At 43.4% G+C, this 22,397-nt stretch overlaps 1 protein-coding gene across 5 annotated transcripts in view; it reads right to left on the bottom strand.

Moving 5' to 3' along the window:
• The window catches only part of ZMIZ1 (zinc finger MIZ-type containing 1), a 430,799-nt gene that overhangs the window by 35,819 nt on the left and 372,583 nt on the right, over window positions 1–22,397 (bottom strand). For 4 of the 5 annotated variants that reach the window (XM_032231512.1, XM_032231507.1, XM_032231511.1 and 1 more), the window contains 7 exons: window positions 19,642–19,756; window positions 16,245–16,465; window positions 12,685–12,883; window positions 5,832–6,119; window positions 3,842–4,024; window positions 1,006–1,180; window positions 162–303 (listed from right to left, as the gene is read on the bottom strand). In XM_032231512.1, the coding sequence (XP_032087403.1) occupies window positions 162–303; window positions 1,006–1,180; window positions 3,842–4,024; window positions 5,832–6,119; window positions 12,685–12,883; window positions 16,245–16,465; window positions 19,642–19,756 (1,323 nt within the window). The remainder of the gene's footprint in view (window positions 1–161; window positions 304–1,005; window positions 1,181–3,841; window positions 4,025–5,831; window positions 6,120–12,684; window positions 12,884–16,244; window positions 16,466–19,641; window positions 19,757–22,397) is intronic. The other variant, XM_032231509.1, reaches the window with a different exon arrangement.

Genomic DNA, 22,397 nt, shown 5'->3' with positions numbered 1-22,397 from the left:
TGATGGAGCACCTACAACCTCTAAAGGCAAGCTGGTTAATTGTCTACCTTCAAAACAGGAGTGGGCTTCCCATCCACCACTGACCCAAGAAAGAGCCTTTTGGCTCCCTTCTAGTTTGGCATCCTGGGGCAATTACCAACTTCACCCCATTGCAATCCTACCTCCACATGAGGGTCTGGTGGACGGTTGGCCGCAGGTGAAAGACGTGATTGCTGACCGCCAGGTTGTGCTCCAACCGGAAGGGCTCTAAGACGACCCCGTCTCGCACAGGGAACGTCAGGCGCAGCTCGTCATTATGGCTGGCTGGAATTGAAGAGGGAGAAGAAAGTTAAGGATGGACTTTCCTATTAGAATAGAATAGAGCTGGAAGGGACCTTGGAGGTCTTCTTGTCCAGCCTCCTGCTCAAGCATGGGAACCTATACCATCTCAGACAAGTGACTGTCCAGTCTCTTCTTAAAAACCTCCAGTAATGAAGCGTCAACAATTTCTGGTGGCAAGCTGTTCCACTGGTTAATTGTCCTCACTGTTAAGAAGTTTCTCCTTAATTCTATGTTCTTTCCCTCCTTGATTAATTTCCATCCATTGCTTCTTGTCTTGCCTTCTGGAGCTTTGGAGAATAATTTGACCCCCTCTTCTTTGTGGCAGCCACTCAAATACGGGAAGACTGCTATCATGTCCCTCCTAGTCCTTCTTTTCTCTAGACTAGCCAAACTTAAATCCTACAACCATTCTTCATATGTTTTAGTCTCCAGCTCCAGTGCCATTGTAACTTTGAATGGTCACTAAATGAACTGTTTTAAGTTGAGGACCCCTTGATATTTCTGTCTGATTCATTCCCAGAAATCTCCCCCCCCCCCCGCTGATCTGGAATGCTTTGCACTTTTCTGAAAGATGCTTAATCCACAGGCCATCGCCTCTGTCTCGATTGTTTCAACCAGACCAATATAATTTGCATGCGGTGGAAAGCAGGATCAGGCGAAGATTTTCACATGTTTGGTACTTACTTGGAGGTGGTGGTAAAGCATTGATATTTGGCTTAATGTCCGGCGGGAAAGGTGGCTTGACATCTTGATTAGGAGACAGGTAGGGAGGCATATTGCTGCCGGGAGTCATAGGTGGTGTCGGATTTCCTGGAACAGGTGAGTGAGGGTAATTTGCTACAGAAAGAGGCCTGGATGACTGCAAGATGGTGGTTGCCATTGGAAAGAGAGAGAAAAAAATTGGAATTATTACCGTGCTCAGGGACTTTTGGCTGCATAGTAGAATTCTTTGTATGATAAAAGCATTGGATGCTGTGGGAAGATTTATTCTGTCTGTCTGTCTGTCTGTCTATCTATCCTATTTCCCTGAAAATAAGACCTCCCCAGATAATAAGCCATATCGGGGTTTTGAGCGCATGTGCTAAAATAAGCCCTCCCTGAAAATATTGTAACACAGCAGCAGCCGTGAGGTGACCAGGCTCGCAGCCTCCTGCACCTCAAAAATAATAAGACCTCCCCGAAAATAAGGCCAAGTGCTTATTTCGGGGGGGGTCAAAAGAAAATAAGACCCTGTCTTATTTTCGGGGAAACAGGTATCTATTTATCTATCTATCGATGGCTGTGTATGTGTGTGTGTGTGTGTGTATGTTCCAGCATAACTCTGGAACACTTCAAGCAATTCCAACCAAACTTGGTACACAGATTACTTATCCTCTGGAGAAAAAAATACTGTGGCGGTAAGACACCCCTAACACCCCTCGGGGTGTCTGTTCTGTTAAGATACAGCCTCTTGTGCCTTAAAATGGCTTCTACTGTACTGCCGTAAAATGGTTTCTACTGTACAGCGCTGTGGAGCTGCCATGGTAACAGCTTCACAGTACTCCACAAGGGGGCTCCCTCTGGTAAGGGGGAAAATCGAACATTAGAAATTACGCTTCTAAAGCGTAAGTGATGGATAAGGTACAAATATGGTGTTTGGAGAGCAGAAGAGGCAATAATTGTTTTTGGGAGTTGATGGCAAGGCAAATTGATGTAAACATTTAATAATATAATACAATGTTGGTTATATATTTATATATAAATATATTTCGTAGATTTTCACGGGTGTAGGTATGCTGGTCTTGTTGTATTCAGGTCTTTTCAGCTAAAACACCGAAAACACCAGCCTGAAGATGCCGAGTGAGACCTTGCTGAAACGTTGCCAAGACAATCTCAATCTTACATGGGAAAAGACCCAAATACAACAAGACCAGCATATATGGGGGCATAGGGAAAATATTTTTAACTAATTTAATTGTTGCCAAAATTAGGGCTTAGGGAGAAGTCGCTCTTGCCATTGCCTCTTCGGAAATTGCAGTGACGTTCATGGAAGGAGGGAGAACAGCCCATTCCGCACTTACATTGCCACTTGACATCACCTTTCCTGCTTAATACAGGATTGGGATAAATAAATATCCAGGCAATGCCAGGTTGTTAGCTAGTTCTGTATAAAGGTAGCCCTCAACTTATGATCTCAATTGAACCCCAAAATTTCTGTTGCTGAGTGAGACAATTGCAAAGTAAGTTTTGGCCCATCTCACAACTTTCCTTGCCATGCTTGCTTAGTGAATCACTTTCCGTTGTGAGTCACACGTTTATGAAGTGACCGGCTTCCCCGTGGACTTTACTAGTTAGAAGGTTGCAGAAGGAGATATAGTGACCCCGGGACACTACAACCATAAATGTGAATCGGTTGCCAAGTGTCCAGATTTTGCAATCAAACAACCAAACAACCAAACTCAGAGAGCACCAAGGACCCCACAGTCTTTGTCCTCCTCCCTCCCTCCCTCCTCCTCTTTCTTCTTTCCCTTTCTCCTCCTCCTCTTCCTCCGTCTCCTCTCAAACTCCTCTGCCTTCTAGCACTGATGATGTTACCTACTGTATTTTGTGGAGTATAAGATGCAGCTTTTTCCCCTCAAAAAAAGAGGCTGAAAATCTGGGTGCGTCTTATACACTGAATACAGCATGTTTTGCCCCCTTCACCAAAATGGCTGTGCATAGCTTGTAGGAAGCTTTTAGAGAGCTCCTGGGGGCTGGGAAGGGCAGAAATGAGCAGAAAACGCCCTGTTTTTTTCTCATTTTTACCCCACCCTCTCCAGCCCCCAGGAGCACTCTATAAGCTTCCTAAAGACTATCCATGCCCCCTTTTTAATGAAAAATGGGCCTGTTTTTGTGAAAAACACCCAGTTTTTTGCTCGTTTTTGCCCCCCCTCCCAGCAGCACTCTGCAAGACCCCTAAAGGCTATTCATGCCTTTTTAAGGGAAAAAATGGGTCCGTTTTGTGAAAAACAGACCGTTTTTGGGAGGTGTGCAGAGTGCAAAAACTGTTTTTTTTAAATTTGCCACTTCAAAACCTTGTTGCGTCTTATACTCCAGTGTGTCTTATACTCCCAAAAATATGGTAGTTTGGTTAATGAAATGTTTGCAAGAAAACAACCAAGCTCAGAAAACACCAAGGACCCCACAGTCATCGTCGTCGTCATCCTCCTCCTCCTCTCCACACTCCCTTCTAGCACTAATGGTGTTAACTAGTTTGGGTTATGAAATGTCTGCAAGAAAACAACCAAGCTATATCTCATTTCAACCCTGAACTGCAAATATTCTCCTTTATTGATACTTATAATAATATATAGTCAACATGTCAATAATACATGTTGTATTACAATAATACATACTCTTGTAAAAGCTACAAGAGTTTTTCGTTACTTATTCAACAGGGAAGAGTTTTTCATTAATATAGTAGCCACCATTAAAGCTTACCAAATGGCCAAAATGAACTCTCACAAATGAGTAAAAAAAAATGAAGATCAATGGTCCTCACCTTGTAATATTGCCCCATGTTAACGGCTGGATTGGGATACTGCCCCGTGCTTTGCTGGTTTGGCATTCTCTGCGCTGGGTAGTTGGGCGACGTAAGGGGTCTTGGAGCATTGGGAGCAGGATACTGGCCAGGCTGGGATGGAAACTGGTTATTTGGTCCGTATTGCTGGTTTCCATAATTTGGCTGGTTAATAGAAAAGACCAAAAACAAACATATATATGTGTATGTGTATACATATGTGTGTGCATATGTGTATGTGTATGTCTGTCTGTCTAGCTATCATCTCTCTATCTCTGTCTGTCTATCTGTGTCTGTCTGTCTATCTATTTATCGATCAATCGATCGGTCGTCTATCTATCTATCTATCTATCTATCTATCTATCTATCTATCTATCTATCTATCTATCTATCAACTTATCAACCTATATATTTCTCTATCTGTCATCTACCTACCTATCTAATCTACACACATACACACACACACACACACTGTATAGACATTATAACGACACCTCTGGCGGACTGCAGCTAAACTGGCTCAAAACTAACCCTGTAAAATTTTATTTTAATTGAGATGTTCCAGCACCATTTGGGAGCTGATCCTGAGAAAAACTAAACATTGTCACATTTGGTTGATACTTAGATAGGAAACACACCAGGAAAGGTTGACCAGATTTTTTTGGGGGGGAAGGGGGGGGGAAGCTTGCCATGGCAAACCATTTCTATCCTGAGGGCAAGAAAACTACATGGATGTGTGTCTTCACAGAACAATCACATTCAGAAATTGGAATAGAGAACAAGAATTGGAAGGGACCCCCTGCTCAATGTTGGAGCATCCACAACTTCGGGAGGCAAGTTATTCCACTGATTTGATTGTTCTAACTATCAAAGAATTTCTCCTTAATGCCATCATGGTTCTCTCCTTGATTAGTTTCCATCCATTGCATCTTGTCTTGGTTTCAGATGCTTTGGAGAATAGCTTAACTCCCTCTTCTTTGTTGCTCTTTATGTTGCTCTTCTCTGGACTCTTTCTAGAGCCTCATTTTTACATTGTGGTGGCCAAAACTGGATGCCGTGTTCCAAGTGTGGTCTTACCAAGGCATTATAAAGTGGTATTAACTCTTCATGTGATATTCTATTCTATTCTTATTCCATATTCTATTCTATTCCATTCCATATTCTTTTCTCTTCTCTTCTTATTCCATATTCTCTTCTCTTCTTATTCCATATTCTATTATATTCTTATTCCATATTCTATTCTTATTCCATATTCTTAATTCTATTCTATTCATATTCCATATTATTCTATTTTACTCTATTCTATTCATATTCCATATCATTCTATTCTTATTCTCTATTCTATTCTCTATTCTCTATTCTACTCTACTGGTTGCCTCCAGAAGTTGTGGGTGCTCCATCACTGGGGGTTTTCAAGAAGAGATTGGACAACCATTTGTTGAAATGGTCTATGGCAGGGGTGTCAAACTCAATTTCATTGAGGGAAACATAGGATTTTGTTTGGCCTTGGGGAGCTGAGGTGGGGGTGGCCAGGGTGGGCATGCCCATCTTGATGTTAGGGGGTGCCTGTGGTAGCATGAGCGCTCTGCTAGCAAAAACAGACTCCCGAGCTCGGTTTTCAGCTGCGATAGCCTCCTGCTGCCCCCTGCCAGCGAAAATGGAGCTCAGGAGACCATGCACAGTACACCTGGGCCCCATTATCAGCTGTGATGGCCTCCTGCAGCCCTCTTCCAGAAGGCCTCCCCCAGCGTCATTTTTGCTGGCTCCGGAGGCCATATCTAAGCACCCTGTGGGCCAGATCTGGCCCCTGGGCCTTGAGTTTGATACCTCTGGTCTACGGTCTCCTGCTTGTGCAGGACTTGGGTTAAAAGATCTCCAAGGTCCCTTCCAACTCTGTTATTCTATAATATAACCTTCATAGTTTACAGGAGACAGAAGGCAACCCACTCTGAATTGAATCCCCGATACCCACCTCTCCAGGAAATGTTCTCTTCATGCCTTGCATGGGTAACGACTGGGGACGGGGACCAGGGTAAGCCTGCTGGGGCATCCTCTGCCCATGGTTGAAAGGGCTCATTCCCGGAGGTCTGGCCTGGCTCATGCCCATGGGTGGCCCGCTCATATTGGAAGGCGTCATGCTCGCCCCCATGGATGCCGGGTTCAGGTTGGCTGGCATGGAAGCGGGACCGCGAGGGCCAGGCTGGTTGATGAACTGGCTGTTGTAAGGCTGTGCCGGACCCATCTGGAAAGAGGAACAAACCTTCAACAGAAGAAGGAGAAGGAGGAGAAGAAAAAAAAGAATATAAAAATGCGACATGGACTTAAAAGGGGAAGGGGGAACCGTATGGGAGGGGGGACTCAGAGCTCTGTCGCATTTTTTTCAGGGCTGGTTCCCTTTTGGGAGGACCATCATTGCTACTGGGATTTGAAAAGGCAATGGACAAGGAGGCCATTCTCGATTTAATGGCGGTCGTGGAAACCCTCCTGCTTAACTTCCATGGGCCCGGGAGTTACGTTAGCAATAGCAATAGCAGTTAGACTTATATACCACTTCATAGGGCTTTCAGCCCTCTCTAAGCAGTTTACAGAGTCAGCATATTGCCCTCAACAAGAATCCGGGTCCTCATTTTACCCACCTCGGAAGGATGGAAGGCTGAGTCAACCCTGAGCCAGTGAGATTTGAACTGCAGAACTGCAGTCAGCTGAAGTAGCCTGCAGTGCTGCATTTAACCACTGCGCCACCTCGGCTCTTTTCCCATGCCTTTTTCGAACTGAACATAGGAGCTCATCTCTCCTAAGGCCATGGGACAAAGAAATGCAACATTTTGGCCAGTGGACTCAGCAATATCTGGATGGGCTAGCAGCAAACTTGGCAGTGGTGAAATTCAAAAATTTTCCCTACTGGGTCTGTGGGCATGGCTTGATGGTCATGTGACAAGGTGGGTGTGGCTTGGTGGTCATATGACCGGGTGGGCATGGCTGCACAACTGACTCACACACAATGTAAAAGCAGCTGGACTTCACACAAAACAGCCCCTGCAACAAGCAGGAACCTCACAGAGAGCTCAAAAACCAACTATCACACTTTACACAAAAATATCGCAAAAACTGCGCAACTGACACTCACACAATGTAAAATTAGCTGGACTTCACACAAAGCGGCCCCTGCAAAAAGCAGGAACATCACAGACAATCAGGCACAGCTGATTGTCGGAACTACTTTTTTTTTTTACTTAAAGTATTTTTTTAACTACCGGTTCAGAAACTGGGTTTGATGACTAGAAAGAACTCATCTCCAGTGAACTTGGGCTGATCAAGATTGCTCCTGGTCAGTCTGGGAACCATCCGATTGGGAGGTTAAAGATAAAAATGTATGAAACCAGGAAGCACTCAATCTGCTTCTGCTAAGAAGCAGTGTAAACATGTCCATACCCATCAGCAAAAATGTGTGTGAATGCCTAAATTTTGGATTTGATTTCAGTCCTCGACTTATGATCACAACGGAGCTCAGAATTTATGTTGTTGAGTGAGAAGTTGGTTGAGTTTTGTCCCATTTTACAACTTTTCTTGCCACCTTTGTGAAGAGGGAATCCCTGCAGTTGTTAAATTAGTCATACGGTTGTTAAGCGAATCTGGCTTCCCTATCGACTTTGCTTGTCAGAAGGTCGCAAAAACAGATGACGTGACCCTGGGGAAACCACAACCATCATTAATATGAACCCGTTGTCAAGCCTCCGCATGTAGATCACATGATCCCGGGGATGTTGCAGGGGTCGTAAGTGTGAAAAATGACATTGACCCTCTGGAGCGCTGTCCTATCTGCCCCTGTGCAATTGGCAAACCATACACTGGTGCAGTAAGTTGAAATACTCTCTACGGTGCAGCGGTGGAAGGTCACCAGCAGTGTTTCATCCAGTTTCTGTTTCCTGAGAAGTCTCAGGTAGCATCATCTCTGTTGGGCCCTTTTGACCAGTGCTGCAATGTTAGTGCCCCAGGTCAGGTCCTCTTTTATGATAACACCCAAAAACTTAAACTGGCCACTTGCTCCACTTGGTCTCCATTGATAAGCAAGGGCTGGATGTCTGATCTATTCCTTCTATAGTCCACTATAAGCTCCTTGATCCTATTGATGTTAAGGACCAAGTTATTGTCTCCACACCACGAAAGCAACCAGTCCACCTCATCTTGAGGTGTATGTGGGAAGGAATCGCTCTTTTAAATTCTACTGTTTAAATATCTTTTTGTTGTTCTTTTAATTTTCTTTTTTGAACCCGTGTTTCAATTTTTGCAGGCGTTTCTGCAAATCTGGCTTAACAGGAAGTGGAAAAGTCTCTTTTACAAACTGCAACATTTGAAACAGAAACATATCCCAGGCCAAATGCAGTCTTTTCCTTTCCCCTTTGGCATTCCCTTCCCTTCACTCTCTGATCTGGGATAAAGCTTCTAATTCCTCTGTAATCTCTTTTCAAAATCCTTTCTGAGGTCAACTGAGACTAGCCCAACATATCAAATCTATTTTATTTATTTTTTTAAGAAAAAAATTCTGGAAAAGCGGCAAGGGATGAAGACACGAACAAGCAAAAAATAAGTGAAAGTGATGCTGTACACATCGACTAATTATGACTGATTTACAAAATTACTACTGCCCTTTTAGTAACACGCTGTTGTGGCCAGAACAGCTGGCAGCAGATTCGGACAGTGAGGAGGTTGGGGAGGAACATGAGACAGTCCTGGAGTCTGGGGGAGGCTCTGATGAGGGGTTTGTGTTGGAGGCAGAGAGGGGGCCAGCGTATGCCAGTTATCAGCTGCCTTCAGAGTCAGACATCAGTTAGGCAGATGAACAGCTGGAGTCTGTTCAAAGTGTGTGCATGCACAGAGTTGTCAGATGAAGGGGTAAAGAATAGGGGTCAATTTGGGAGTAAGGCCACAGTGGATGGACGATGAATGGCCCTTCCCAGAGAAAATAAAAGAGGAGCGAAAGGGGAGTGGAGTTTGCAGGAGACAATTCGTTGGCGTAATTGGTTCATGACTCTCCAAGATGCCTTGCCAAGTTCTGCAGATATTGGCTTGTCAGCTCTCCAAGCCAGATAAGGTCTGTGACTGTAAATCCTCCCTTGAAAGACTTTGCTGGATGTGAATGAGCAGAATTCAAAATAAATTAATAAAAGGAGTTTTTGTCAGAACAAGGAGTTTGCTTCATGCTCTTAGGAAGCCTCAGTCAGAACACAAGCCCCTCTACACTTTAAAGAAGAAATGAATGAGACCCCACTAATTAAAACAACCACCACACCACCACCACAACTCTTCTAATATAGAATGGGATTAAAATATACCCCAGGGGCAGGTAAGCAATCGTTCTTGGACTCTTAAAAGTTACAACCTTTGAAGAGCAAGGTTGATTATCGAAAATCATAAGAGATCAATTTTCCTGGTGATTCCTGATTATGAAATTATTACATCTAGGTTGATGTAATAAAGGAACACCATTAGATACATCAATTGAGCTATCTGATTTTCTACATAATGAACAATTATCGGCTGGCTTTCATGCCTCAGGTGGGACTGGAACTCACTGACTCCTGGTGATTGGCTCAAAGTCACTCAGCTGGCTTTCCTGCTTAAGGTGGGACTAGAACTCACTGAATCCTGGTGAGTGGCCTAAAATCATTCACTCAGCTTTCATGCCTAAGGTGGGACTAGAATTCAGAGTCTCCTGGGGATTGGTCCAAAGTCACCCACCCGGCTTTCTGCTTATGATGGAACTAGAACTCACAATCTCTAGCCTTGTGGCTTAACCACAAGACCATACTGGCTGAAATTGAGAGTAATGGCAAATTGCAAAGTTTAATTAGTCACATGAACATAGCAGATAAGCCTATTTCTGGTTATCTGCCCTCTAATATGTAATTTGCTTGCAATTACTAGAAGTTATAATTAGATAAATAATTATAACTGAATGAATATGAAAGGAGCAAAATAAAACAAATTTGTCTGGATGCAGATTATTTTGCATTAATATTCGCAGATACAATTAACCCCATTATAAAGTTAGAAAAAGCATAAAGTATCAATAATTTGCAGGAATTAAAACACAGATGGAGATAACAGCGATAAATCAGGACAATGAAATTCAGTGTATTTAGAAAGATTTATGATATTCATTAAAAAGCAGGGGTTAGTTAAGAAGGTTCCAAATAAAAATAAAGTTGTTTAAAAATGTGAATAGAACCTATTTTTAAGTGGGATGTAGTTTATGGAGTTAAAATATAATAAAAAAATGCTATGCTTTATTTTTTAATTTACCAGCAGAGATAGATCCTAATACTGTTTCTAAATATCAACAAATGAGAATAAGAATAATATTAAATAGAATAAAAAAGGGTAATATTACAAAATAAAAGAATGGATTCTTATATCGTAGCCTGTATTAGTCTAGAAACGAACATATACGGGAAGTCCTCGACTTACGACCACAACGGAGTCCCAAATTTCTGTTGCTGAGTGAGACATTTGTAAAATGAATTTTTCCCCATTTTACGACCTTTCTTGCCACGGTTGTTAAGTGAATCCTTGCAGTTGCATGCGCGTGCACTGGAGTACCGGAAACACAAAGACCAGCTGACTAGCACGCATGCTTGTTTTTTGGCCATTTTTCAGGCTGTTTTCAGGCCATTTTCTGGCAGTTTTTGAGCAGTTGTTCAGGCCATTTTCTGGCCAATTTGGAGCATTTTTCAGACCATTTTTGGGCCAAAAATGCCCCCAAAACAGCCTGAGAATGGCCTGAAAACAGTCCTGAAAAGGCCCTTGAAATAACCCGAAAAATGGCCTGGTTTTTGGCCATTTTCTGGTGCTCCATCACCCACGAAGACCAGCTGGCCATGAAGACCAAGTGCACCAGTGGTGGGTTGCAAATATTTTTACTACCAGTTCAGGCACGCTCCCGCGTATATGCAGGAGCATCTGGGCAGGTGGGCGGGGCATCCTGCCGCTGCTATTACCGGTTTGGCCAAACCGGGAGCAACCCACCTCTGATGTGCATGCTGGAAACCAGAAGAGCAGCTGGTGACGATGCGCATGCTCAAAGCGAGGGCTCTGCGTGTCACCTCTGGCACATGTGCCACAGGTTGGCCATCCCGGCTCTTGTCTTTTACTTCTAGTCTAAGCTGTGAAGGGGGAAAATATCTGGGAAAAAGACAAGGACATGGGATTGGTAGTATGCAGTCATGGACAAGAAACTACCAGTGCTTAAGTCAACTGGAAGATAAGCTAACATTTCTTTTTATTAATAATGGTTTATTATCCATGGCACTTAAGGGCAGGACAAGAAGCAATGCGTGGAAGCTCATCAGAGGGCAATCAATTTGGAAATAAAGAGGAATTTCCTGACCGTGAGAAGAGTTAATTGCCACAATTTGCCTCCTGGAGTTGTGGGTGCTCCGTCACTAGAGGTTTTTAATGGACAACCATTTGTGTGGGATGGCCCAAGGACGCCTTCCTTGGGCAGGGGTTTGGACTAGAAGACCTCCAAGGTCCTTTCCAGCCCCATGAGTCTTTATCTTTTACTTTGTCGCTATAATTTCTGCCATGGTTGAGTTTCACTACAAAATTCATCCTGTCTGATAAGGGTATAGCAAGCTTCTTTGGGAAATCTCAAAAAGTTTGGTTCAGAACAATTTCAGCCCACTGCATCTGTGGCCCGTTGGCGGTCAGGGGAGCTGGCAGCAGAGTCGGACAGTGAGGAGGTTGGGGAGGAACATGGGCCAGTCCTGGGAATTGAGGAAAGCTCAGACGAGGGCTCTACGTCGGAGGCAGAGAGGGAGCTAGACAGCAGTGAGGCAGAGGAACAGCTGGAGCCTGTTCCCAGTGTGTGCATGCACAGAGCTGCCAGAAGACAAGAACAACTAAGAAAGCAGGGTCGACTTGGGAGTAAAGCCACATCTTGGAGGTGATTGGCCCCTCCCATAGGAAAAAAAGAGGAGCGAATGAGGAGTGGGCTTTTGCAGGAAACTATTTGTTCCTTTGGTCATTTCAAGAGTGCAAAATTCTGTTTTTGACTATAAGAGACTGTTCCAAGTTTGGCCTTGCCCTGCATTTGGAAACTAGTTATTTGGCAGCTTGCCAAGTGAGATAAGGTTTGTGTTGATAAATATTCCTCCGAAAGACTGTTTGCTAAAGCCTCGCTGACGGTGAATGAAAGGAATTCACAGTTGTGTAAATAAAAGGGGTTTTGCTGGGACCAAGACTCTGCCTCATGCTTTTTAAGAAAGCCTAGGTCAGCACACTGCCCTTGTTTGAACCAGCAGCCAGATGTCATCAGCACATCTCAAAACAAAAACAAACAAACAAACAAAAACAAATTGTACAATAACTTATTCGCCCTTATGGCTCTTGCAGCATTAAACCTCGAACCTGTGAATCTGCAATAGTTATACCTCCCCTTCTTCTTTTAAAAGAGAAATAAGTTATACTTTTTGGTGAGAAGATGGACAACCATCCCTTCAGGGTGAACTTACTGAAAGCCAGGCTGGATTTCATCCCCTATGATCTCTAAAGGTAAATGTTTTCCCTGTCAGTCTTTTTTTCCCTTTAATTTTATTTTTATACAATGCTTTCAAATTGCTAAGTGGGAAGGAGGTGGAGCAGGACAGAAACTTACCCGTTGTGCAGAGCTTGGGTCTTGAACCTCAGCTGTCCAGAGGACAAGCTCAGGGTCTTTAACTCACTCAAGCCATGGTACCCCCTCTATGATCTCTACTTCTACCCAAACACCATTAGAATGAAAAATTCCCCCCCCCCCTCAAATGGACATGAACTGGCATGCTTACCGGTCCGTATTGATTCATTTCTTTATTTTGAGTTTCCTGCAGCGCTGCAACGGTTGCGGTAGCTGTAGCTGTGGCAGTGGCGGCGGCAGCAGCAACAGCTGCAGCGGCGGCGGCAGCAGCTGGTTGAGTGAAATCAGTAGGGGGTCGGGTGTGCGGTGGCATCCCCATTCCCGCAGGGTTATTAGGGCCTCCTGGATAGCTGTGGGAGAGAAATCAAATGGACGGACATCAGTGTTTGAGCCACCAAAACTTTGCCAATACGGTCCCAGGCTGCATCAACAGAGGGACAGAATCAAGATCCGTGACCCGTCAAAAGCGCGAACGTCATAAGCGCGCCGACAACACCGCGGCGCTAAAACCGCGATGTCAAAAGTGCGCCGACAACAGTTAGGTTTAGGGTTAGGTTTAGGTTTAGGTTTAGGGTTAGGGTTAGGGTTAGGTTTAGGGTTAAGTTACAGCGCGCTTCTGTCGGCGCGCTTTTGTTGGCGCGCTTTAGGGCTAATTAGTCGCTCATTCGTCGCGCGGTTTTGTCACCGCGCTTTAGACACCGTGCTTTAGACACCGCGGTTTAGTTAGGCGCGCTTTTGTTGTGCGCGCATTTGTGGTGGAACCTCAAGATCACGCGAAGTGTTGGTGGCACTTTAGAGTGCCTTGCTAAGACCACGTTTGGAATAAATACTGCATCCACTTGTGGTCCCCATGATGCCAAGACTCTGGAAAGAGTACAGAGAAGAGCAATACATATGGTTAGGAGACTGGAGGCTAAAACATATAAATCATTGCCCATGCAAGGCATGAAAAGAACATATCATGGAGAGGTGGGTATTGGGGGTTCAATTCAGTGTGGGTTTGCTTCTGTCTCTGGCAAACTATGGAGATATTATAAGAGAATAACAGTTGGAAGGGACTTTGGAGATCTTCTAGATCATTTCAACAAATGGTTGTCCAATCTCTTGTGAAAAACTTCTGGAGGCAACCAGAAGATAGAATAGGATAGAATCAAGATCATGTGAAGTGTTAATATCACTTTATAAGGCCTTGGTAAGGCCACACTTGGAATACTGCACTCAGTTTTGGTCGCCACAATGTAAAAAAGATGTGGAGACTCTAGAAAGAGTGCAGAGAAGAGCAACAAAGATGATTAGGGGACTGGAGGCTAAAACATGTAAAGAACGGTTGCTGGAATTAGATAGCTCTAGTTTAATGAAAAGGACTAGGGGAGACATGACAGCAGTGTTCCAATATCTCAGGGGCTGCCACAAAGAAGAGGGAATCAAACTATTCTCCAAAGCACCTGAGGGCAGTATAAGAAGTAATGGGTGGAAACTGATCAAGGAGAAAAGCAACCTGGAAATAAGGAGAAATTTGCTGACTGTGAGAACAATTAAAGGTTTTTCTTCAGAAGCTGTGGATCCTCCATCACTGGAGCTTTTCAAGAAGAGACTGGACAACCATTTGTCTGATATAGTATATGGTCTCCTGCTTGAGCAGGGGTTTGACTAGAAGACCTCCAAGGTCCCTTCCAACTCTGTTATTCTCTTAGTTTGCATTTGTAATAATGCATGCGGGGAATTTTAACATGAAAATGTGGGTCCCAAATGGAGATGACAACTAGAGAGTTCTGGGAACATCAGCAATGCAATCGCATCCCAAATGCATCCGTGCATAATTACAGATGCTCCCAAAAAATGACTACGTGTTTCCCTTATTCATTTTGCAGGCACAACTGTCCATATTTCATTCTGAGTGTTGTTGTTTTTTAAAGTGTATGGCATGTGTTAGCCAGGGATCACCAAGGTGGCTGGCTGCCTCTGTGAAAGGAATTTTTTCGGGTGTGTTAGCTTTTGTTGTGGGATGCCGGTAGGCTGGTATGCAATTGGGGGGGGGGGGGAAGCGTCCTTTCCTGTCCCTACCTGGTTTATTCACTCACAGGAACCAAGCCACCAGTCTCAGCGGTGCGCAGGCTCAGCCTCCTACAACGTGAGCCACCAAGTCCTCCTGAGTACATCATCTCCTGAAAATTCCCATTTATTGGGTTTGTGTGGGTTTTTATGCTCTTAATTAACTCCCAATCGATTTGACTTCTCAGGACAATACCCCAATCTAGTATGGAAAACATTGGGAAATTGGGTGGAAACTAATCAAGGAGAGAAGCAACTTGGAACTAAGGAGAAATTTCCTGACAGTGAGAACAATTGATCAGTGGAAGGACTTGCCTCCAGAAGTTGTGAATGCTCTAACACTGGAAGTTTTAAAGAAGATGTTGGAGAACCATTTGTCTGAAGTGGTATAAGGTTTCCTGCCTAAGCAGGGGATTGGACTAGAAGACCTCCAAGGTCCCCTTCCAACTCTGTTATTCTAAATACATGCGACATATTCATCTCTTCTTTTTTTGGCTTCTCACGTTGTTCCTTGAAGACGGGAAGATTCCAGCAAACTTCACTAATTTCCGCACTACCCCAGTTACAGTGGTGGGGGAAAGAGTCACAGTTATTCCCTTGTGCCAGCATACTGGATCTGGGTGAGGACTGCTCAAATTACAGATCTCCTATCTGGGAGTTGAACGAAGATTTGTGCAAAAAGGTTCTAATCTGGAAATCACTTTGCACATTATTTCCGACAAGTTGGCATATGTGTGACAAAGTAATAATTTCACGTTTGAGGGTCTCAAATTATGCAAATGATAATAAAACATGACGTTTTGTTCTAAATATTATTTAAATCCGGTTTTCTCTACAGGCAAGCACAAAAGGGATGTTTTGATTTGGTTTGGCTAATGTTCAACATTTGTTCTCCTGACCAAAACTGTAATATTTTTATCTATCAATAACTTTCGTACAGATGCTCAGCAAAATGTTAGCCACTTATATGTCTATGTGTTGCATCATGCATTCAGTGGTTAAATAAAACTATACCTTAGTTTGTATGCCTTATTTGATTGACTTGAGTCATGTACAAATCATTTTCCTGAAGGTATTTTGAGTTCATCCTTCCTGAAAATATTTTGCTTTAAATTTGAACTTTCCCCTCCCCTCCCCTTCCCCCCTTTCTCCTTTCCTCTCCTCTTCTTTCCCCTCTCTCTTTCCTTTCCTTGCCTTTACTCCCCTCTCCTTTCCTTTCCCCCTTCCTTTCCTCCTCCCCTTCCCCTTTTCTTCTTCTCCCTTTTTCCTTTCTTCTTCCTCTTCTCTTCTTCCCTTCCCTTTCTACTTCACTTCCTTTTCCTTCCCTTTCCTTCCCTTCCCTTTTATAGCAGCTAAATAGTTTTGCTAAGAACTGTATGTTTCTGAAGTTTGTTTTAGGATTTCCCCCATCCTTAGGCCTATAAGAAGACTTTTCAAATTTGTCTTTAAAAACCCATGTTACCTCTATGGTTTATCATGGATGTCTTTGGAAATTGCCCCTTCAAGTTTCATCTCTCTGTTTAGGGGTGACGAATACAGAAAAGAACGGTCCCGATGACTCCCAACTCAATTCCTATCACATTCTGATGGCGCCTGATCTCTTTTCTCTAAGCCTCTTCCAAACCAGCATGGAATGGGCAACCTCTGTCCCAGCCTTACCTTCCCGCAAAGCCTCCACTGCCGGGATATGCAGTGGGTCGTCCGTACATGCTTTGTTGAATGTAGGACTGGTTGGAGCTGGCCTTGGCCGAGAAAGACGGCTGCTGTCCTGCAAACTGAGGGGAATTCATGCCAGGATTGCTGGCCGTCATCCCAGAAGCCATGGGGTTGCCTGCTGGGTTCATAGCAGTGTTGGCGTTGGCCATGGGATTTCCCAGCACCTGGTTAAAAGGGAAGGTGACATCTTAGAGAACATCCATACAAGCAACTGTAGAGATTTTAAGAGGCAAGCTGTTCCGTTGGTTAATTATCCACACGGATAGATAGATAGATAGATAGATAGGGAGGGAGGGAGGGAGGGAGGGAGGGAGGGAGGGAGGGAGAGAGAGAGAGAGAGAGAGAGAGAGAGAGAGAGAGAGAGAATGAATGAGAATGAGAATGAATTTTTTATTGGCCAAGTATGATTGGACACACAAGGAATTTGTCTTTGGTGCATATGCTGTCAGTTTACATAAAAGGAAAGAAAAAAATACTCTCAAATATCTCAAGACTTAAAATGGACACCTAACATCAAAACATCATCAAAAAAGCACCACCAAGAATGTTCTTTCTGCGCCAACTCAGGAAGCTCAAACTGCCCAAAGAGTTGCTGATTCTGTTCTACAGATGAATTATTGAGTCTGTCATCTGCGCCTCTATAACTGTCTGGTTTGGCTCTGCAACTCAACAAGACAGACACAGACTTCAGAGGACAATCAGAACTGCAGAAAAAACAATTACTGCCAACCTGCCTTCCATTAGAGGACCTATACACTGCACAAGTCAAAAAGGGGGCCATGAAAATATTTATAGACCCCTCACATCCTGGACATAAATTGTTTCATCTCCTATCCCCAAAATGATGCTATAGAGCACTGCACACCAGAACAACTAGACACAAGGACAGTTTTTCCTGAATGCCATCTCTCTGCTAAACAAATAATTCTTTCACCACTGTCAAAGTATTCACTAAGGCTGCATTACTATTAGTCTTCTCATCGTTCCTATCACCCATCTTCTTCTACTTATGACTGCAGGACTGTAACTTTGTTGCTTGTATCCTTACGATTTATAGATTGTTTCCTAGTATGATTTGATTGCTTATTTGTACACTATGACTATCACTAAGTGTGGTACCTTATGATTCTTGACAAATGTATCCTGTCTTTTTATGTACACTGAGAGTTTATGCACCAAAGACAAATTCCAAAGACCATATGCATTTTAGTAAAAGCACCTTTGGATTATAACTGCAGGCCTGACACATAACTTATGTAGCCATATCAGTAAAATCCAAGATTGCAGCCCTGCTTGGATTCAGCCCTCCAAATAATTAGTCCCTTGGTGGCTTGCTTAAGTTTAATAGGCACACAATGGACACCATCAACTATCAAGGTTCAATTTTGCAGTGGAGTAAACAGAATCTATCTATCTATCTATCTATCTATCTATCTATCTATCTATCTATCTATCTATCTATCTATCTATCTATCTCTAATCCATCCATCCATCCATCCATCCATCCATCCATCCATCCATCCATCCATCCATCTATCTGGCTCTGTATCTGTGTGTGTGTATGTTCCAGCATAACTCTGGAACCCGCCTGCAATTTCAACCAAACTTAGTACAGAGATGACTTACTCTCTGGAAACAAATACTGTGAGTAAGTATTTACACAGGGTTGGGTAAGACACCCCTAACACCCCTCGGGGTGTGTATTCTGTTACAATACAGCCTGCTTTGCCTTGAATTGGCTTCTACTGTATTGTCGTAAAATGGCTTCTACTGTACAATGCAGTGGAGTTGCCATGGTAACGGCTTCAAGTACTCCATAGGGGGCTCCCTCTGGTAAGGGGGAAAACCCAAACATTACGTTTGGTCTGGATATTTTCCCCCTATATATAAATACCTGTGCAACCCTGGGTTATCAGCTAGTTGTGAAATAAAGAAAAGAACTCCAGACAAGCCGAAGAGAGAACAACTTCCAGTCTTACAGCACTCTCAGAAGGGGACATTATTAACTCGTGTCCAAAGTCACAAGTTTTACCCTTAGTAAAAGTCTAGGAGATATTTCTGCTTTAAGAGTAAGCCACACTAAGTAGGAAAGAGGAATTATCTGTACAAGACATGCATCCAAATCTCGATTGCTTGTCTCAATACTTTATGATGACCCAAAGATTGTGGTGCCTGATCTATTTGCATCCATCCCCTGGCCATCCACAGAACAGGGGTGAGCAAAATCCAATCTTCTGTGACTTACAGACTTTTCAATCTTTAAAAATATCGTGGCCATCAATGAGTGCTTCTCTACAAAGAGAGACATACTGTCATGCCCCCTTCAGATCCTGAATCTGTGGGGGAAGATGAGCTGGAACCTGAGCCGACAGAGGTTGAGGGGACGGCTTCATTGTCTTCAGGAAAAAAAATGTGGAAGGCCAGGGCCTTTCAGGATTAGGAAAGCTTGTAAACTGGGAGGAACAGGGGCAGGATGAACATGAGAGACAGGCGAGGAGCAAGGACCACCCTTTCCTGATCCAAGAGCTCGGAGATTGGAGACAAGCATGAACAACACAGATTGAGCAGGCTACTTAGAAGAAGAGTGCTCCAGCCATCTTCACAAGGCACACCTTGGGAATGAGACTTAAGGAGATGCTGTGGGGAGGGGCATTTGTCGGGAACAAATACGGAGTTCCTGAAGAGTTGAGTACCGATATTTGAACTTTCCAAGAGTTCTTGCATTCTTTCTGGCACTCTGGACTAATAACCTGGATCTTTTGCTTTCTGAACTCCTTGATTTGCCCTGCTGGATTTATGGCTGTGCAGCCCTGGTATACAGAGTGCTGGGCTGGATTAATTGCAGCCAGAGACTGCTTGAGGTTTTGTGTGAGGGTTTGTTATCACTTTGCTCTGGGACTTGTCAGAAACATGGGAGCGTTTGGGAAGATTTGGAGCAAAAAAAAGGGGGTGGTTTGAATTCCCAGCTGTTTGAGTCATCTCCCTGGGTCATCACACATGCCTTAACAATTCTAGAAACACAGTACTTGTGAGTTGGGCACTTTTATTTCAGAACGAACATCCAGCATAGAGATATCTCATATCTCTTTCAACGGCACAGGTCCCAGTAAACCAGCATCTTCCAGATAGTCTACTTAAAACTGGCCAACAGCAATCCAGCAAGACACCCAGCTTCACCCTAGCAATAGGACACTCCATCATGAGCGAAATTACCTGTTGAATCAACCTTACACCCTGACCAAACATTGCTCAGCCTTTGTGGGCAGGGGAGGAGTCCATCTGACCACCCTTGGGAAAAAAAGAAAAGCAATGGAGAGAAGATTCCCAGAAAGATACTTACCTGGCTCTGTGATGTGTTAGTCACACCCCATACTGTCGTGACCACCGATAGGGAACCTGGTGGTTGGTTACTATTTTGTTGCCAAGGAACAGAGTCATAAGGAAATGATCCATCACTATAATAAAATATGAAAGAGAAAAGGGAAAAAAAGGGGGAAGGGAAGAGACACACATGGTAGATAAAGTCAACACTTTAATATTTTCATATAAAGGACTACCAGGGCAGGTGGGAAAAAGCATCTTTTCATTTCCAAACGGGTTTCTCCGCTAACTAATTTGGTGGACCTGGAGGGGTCCTTGGTGCTCTCTGATCTTGCTTGTTTTCTTGCGGACGTTTCATGACACAGCTAGGTAACGTCATCAGTGCCAGTGTTAGTGATGATTGTTAGAATTTTCATGACTGGCAGAGACATGGCAACAAGGTCAGCCAATGTATAGGGATGGCAACTGGGTCAGCCAATGAGAACTATTTGATGGTGACTGAGAGCCATGCCAGGCAGCTTGAAGTAGCTGAGAACAGAAGTAAGCAAGCAGTCTGTCTGGGCTTGTCTGCTGATATGGAACTAACTGCTTGTGTTTGCCTGCATACACTGTAGCTGCATTGTGGAAATTGGCAGAGTTTTGTAAATGCTGGAACAAAACAGAAAGAGAAGAACTGAAGATGATCCATGCTCTCTGACTAAATGAGAATAAATATATATGTGACTATATATATTTATATATATTTATATATATATAGTCACAACCCCTGGTAAGCCCCAATTATGGGAGGAAGCTAACTGCCATATATATAGTATTTGTAACAAAGGCAACAGTAAAATATTGGGCTTTCTGTCTGGATGGTCTCTTGTGACGAGCCAATGGACAGAGAATGGAAGCAGTTAGCTTCCTCCCATAATTGGGGCATACCAGGGGTTGTGACTTTAAATATATAAATATATATTTATCAGCACAAATACAACATACATACATACATACATACATACATACATACACATATACATATACATACATACGTACATATATATATATGATAGATATAAATAGATAGATAGATGTGTGTGTGTATCTATGTATTTATGTATGTATGTATATGTATGTATGTGTGTATATATATGTGTGTGTGTGTATGTATATATATATACATATATATACACACACACACACATATACACACACACACACAGAGTAGTGTCCAAAATTTGTTAGAATATTCATGACTGGGAGAGACATGGTAACAAGGTCAGCCAATGAATAAGCATAGCAACTAAATCAGCCAATGGGAGCTTGAACAAATCTGAGTCTGTGCAGAGAATTGAAACAGAAACTTAAGCAGTTTGCTGCTCTGAGAAGTAAACAAGCAGTCTGTCTTGGGCTTGACTGCTGATATGAAATTAAGTGCTTATGTTTGCCTGTAACTCTCCTGGCTTGTGTTTACTTGGAAGGACCACCAGTTTGTATTATACATTTATTCATCTATTCTTATGTATATAAAGAAGTTAATGAATCCTGCTGCATCAGGTATCTGTGTGGGCTTTTTGGATTTGAATTTATGCAACAAACTCTGACAATGATGTTAATTAGTTTGGGTCATGAAACGTCTGCAAGAAAACAAAGGAAGCTCAGAGAGCACCAAGGACCCCCTCGTGTCAACCCTGAGCTACAAATATCCTCCCTTCATGATGAACCTTCCTGACATAGATAACCTTGATGGGAGTTCATTGGACTGCAGAGAAGAGGGGGGAGCTGGGAAGAGAAGAAATACATAGAAATTGAAGAGGGAGCACAGAATGTGTATGACAACGAGGACAAAAAGCAAATGGGGATGAAACCTGGTGAGGTGCAAATGTTGGGGTGCAAAACTTGTAATGTTTGCCTACCTGTCAAAATAGTCCCTGGCAAAGCATTTTTTGGGGGAGGGGGATGTGAGTACCTGACAGAATACATGAGGATTTTGGCTTTGCATGGTTTACAGGCAGCCCTCAACTTACAGCCATAACTGAGCCCAGCGTTTCGGTTGCTAAGTGAGGCACCTGTTAAATGAATGAGAGGGGCCTTGTTTTTATGTTCTTGGTTTGCCGCAGTTGTTAATCCCTGAAGTGGACTGTATGGTCGTTGAGCTAATCCACCTTTCCCTCGTTTGAGTTTGCTTTGTCAGAGAAGTCAGCTGGGAAAGTTACAAAATGTCACTGTCTGAACGCAGGATGGTACAACTGTCATAAATACATGCCAGTTGACAAGCACGTGAATTCTGGTGGGGATGTTTGCAACAGTCATAAGCGTGAAAGTCATCAGTCACTTTTTTTGACTGCTGTGGGAACTTAGAATAGTTGTAAGTTGAGGGAGGCCAGTGTCACTTGCTGAAATCTCTGGCCATCTGAGCTTTGCTGCAACTTGTGTGTCCCTTCACGCCAGCATTTTCTACCCTGGCTCAAAACAATCCTTTGATAGCAATAGCATTTAGACTTATATACCACTTCACAATGCTTTACAACCCTCTCTAAGTGGTTTACAGAGTCAGCCTATTGCCCCAACAATCTAGGTCCTAATTTTATCACCCTCAGAAGGATGGAAGGCTGAGTCAACCTTGAGCTGATCAGGATTGAACTCCTGGCAGTGGGCAGAGTTAGCCTGCAATACTGCAATTTAACCACTGGGGAAGGAAGGAAGGAAGGAAGGAAGGAAGGAAGGAAGGAAGGAAGGAAGACTGAATCAATAGCAATAGCACTTAGACTTATATACCGCTTCATAGTGCTT

This window comes from Thamnophis elegans, chromosome 15, assembly GCF_009769535.1.
Source record: "Thamnophis elegans isolate rThaEle1 chromosome 15, rThaEle1.pri, whole genome shotgun sequence".
Lineage (NCBI taxonomy): Eukaryota > Metazoa > Chordata > Lepidosauria > Squamata > Colubridae > Thamnophis > Thamnophis elegans.
Note: the sequence above shows the minus strand (reverse complement) of the source record. Positions and strands in the feature narration are given on the sequence as shown.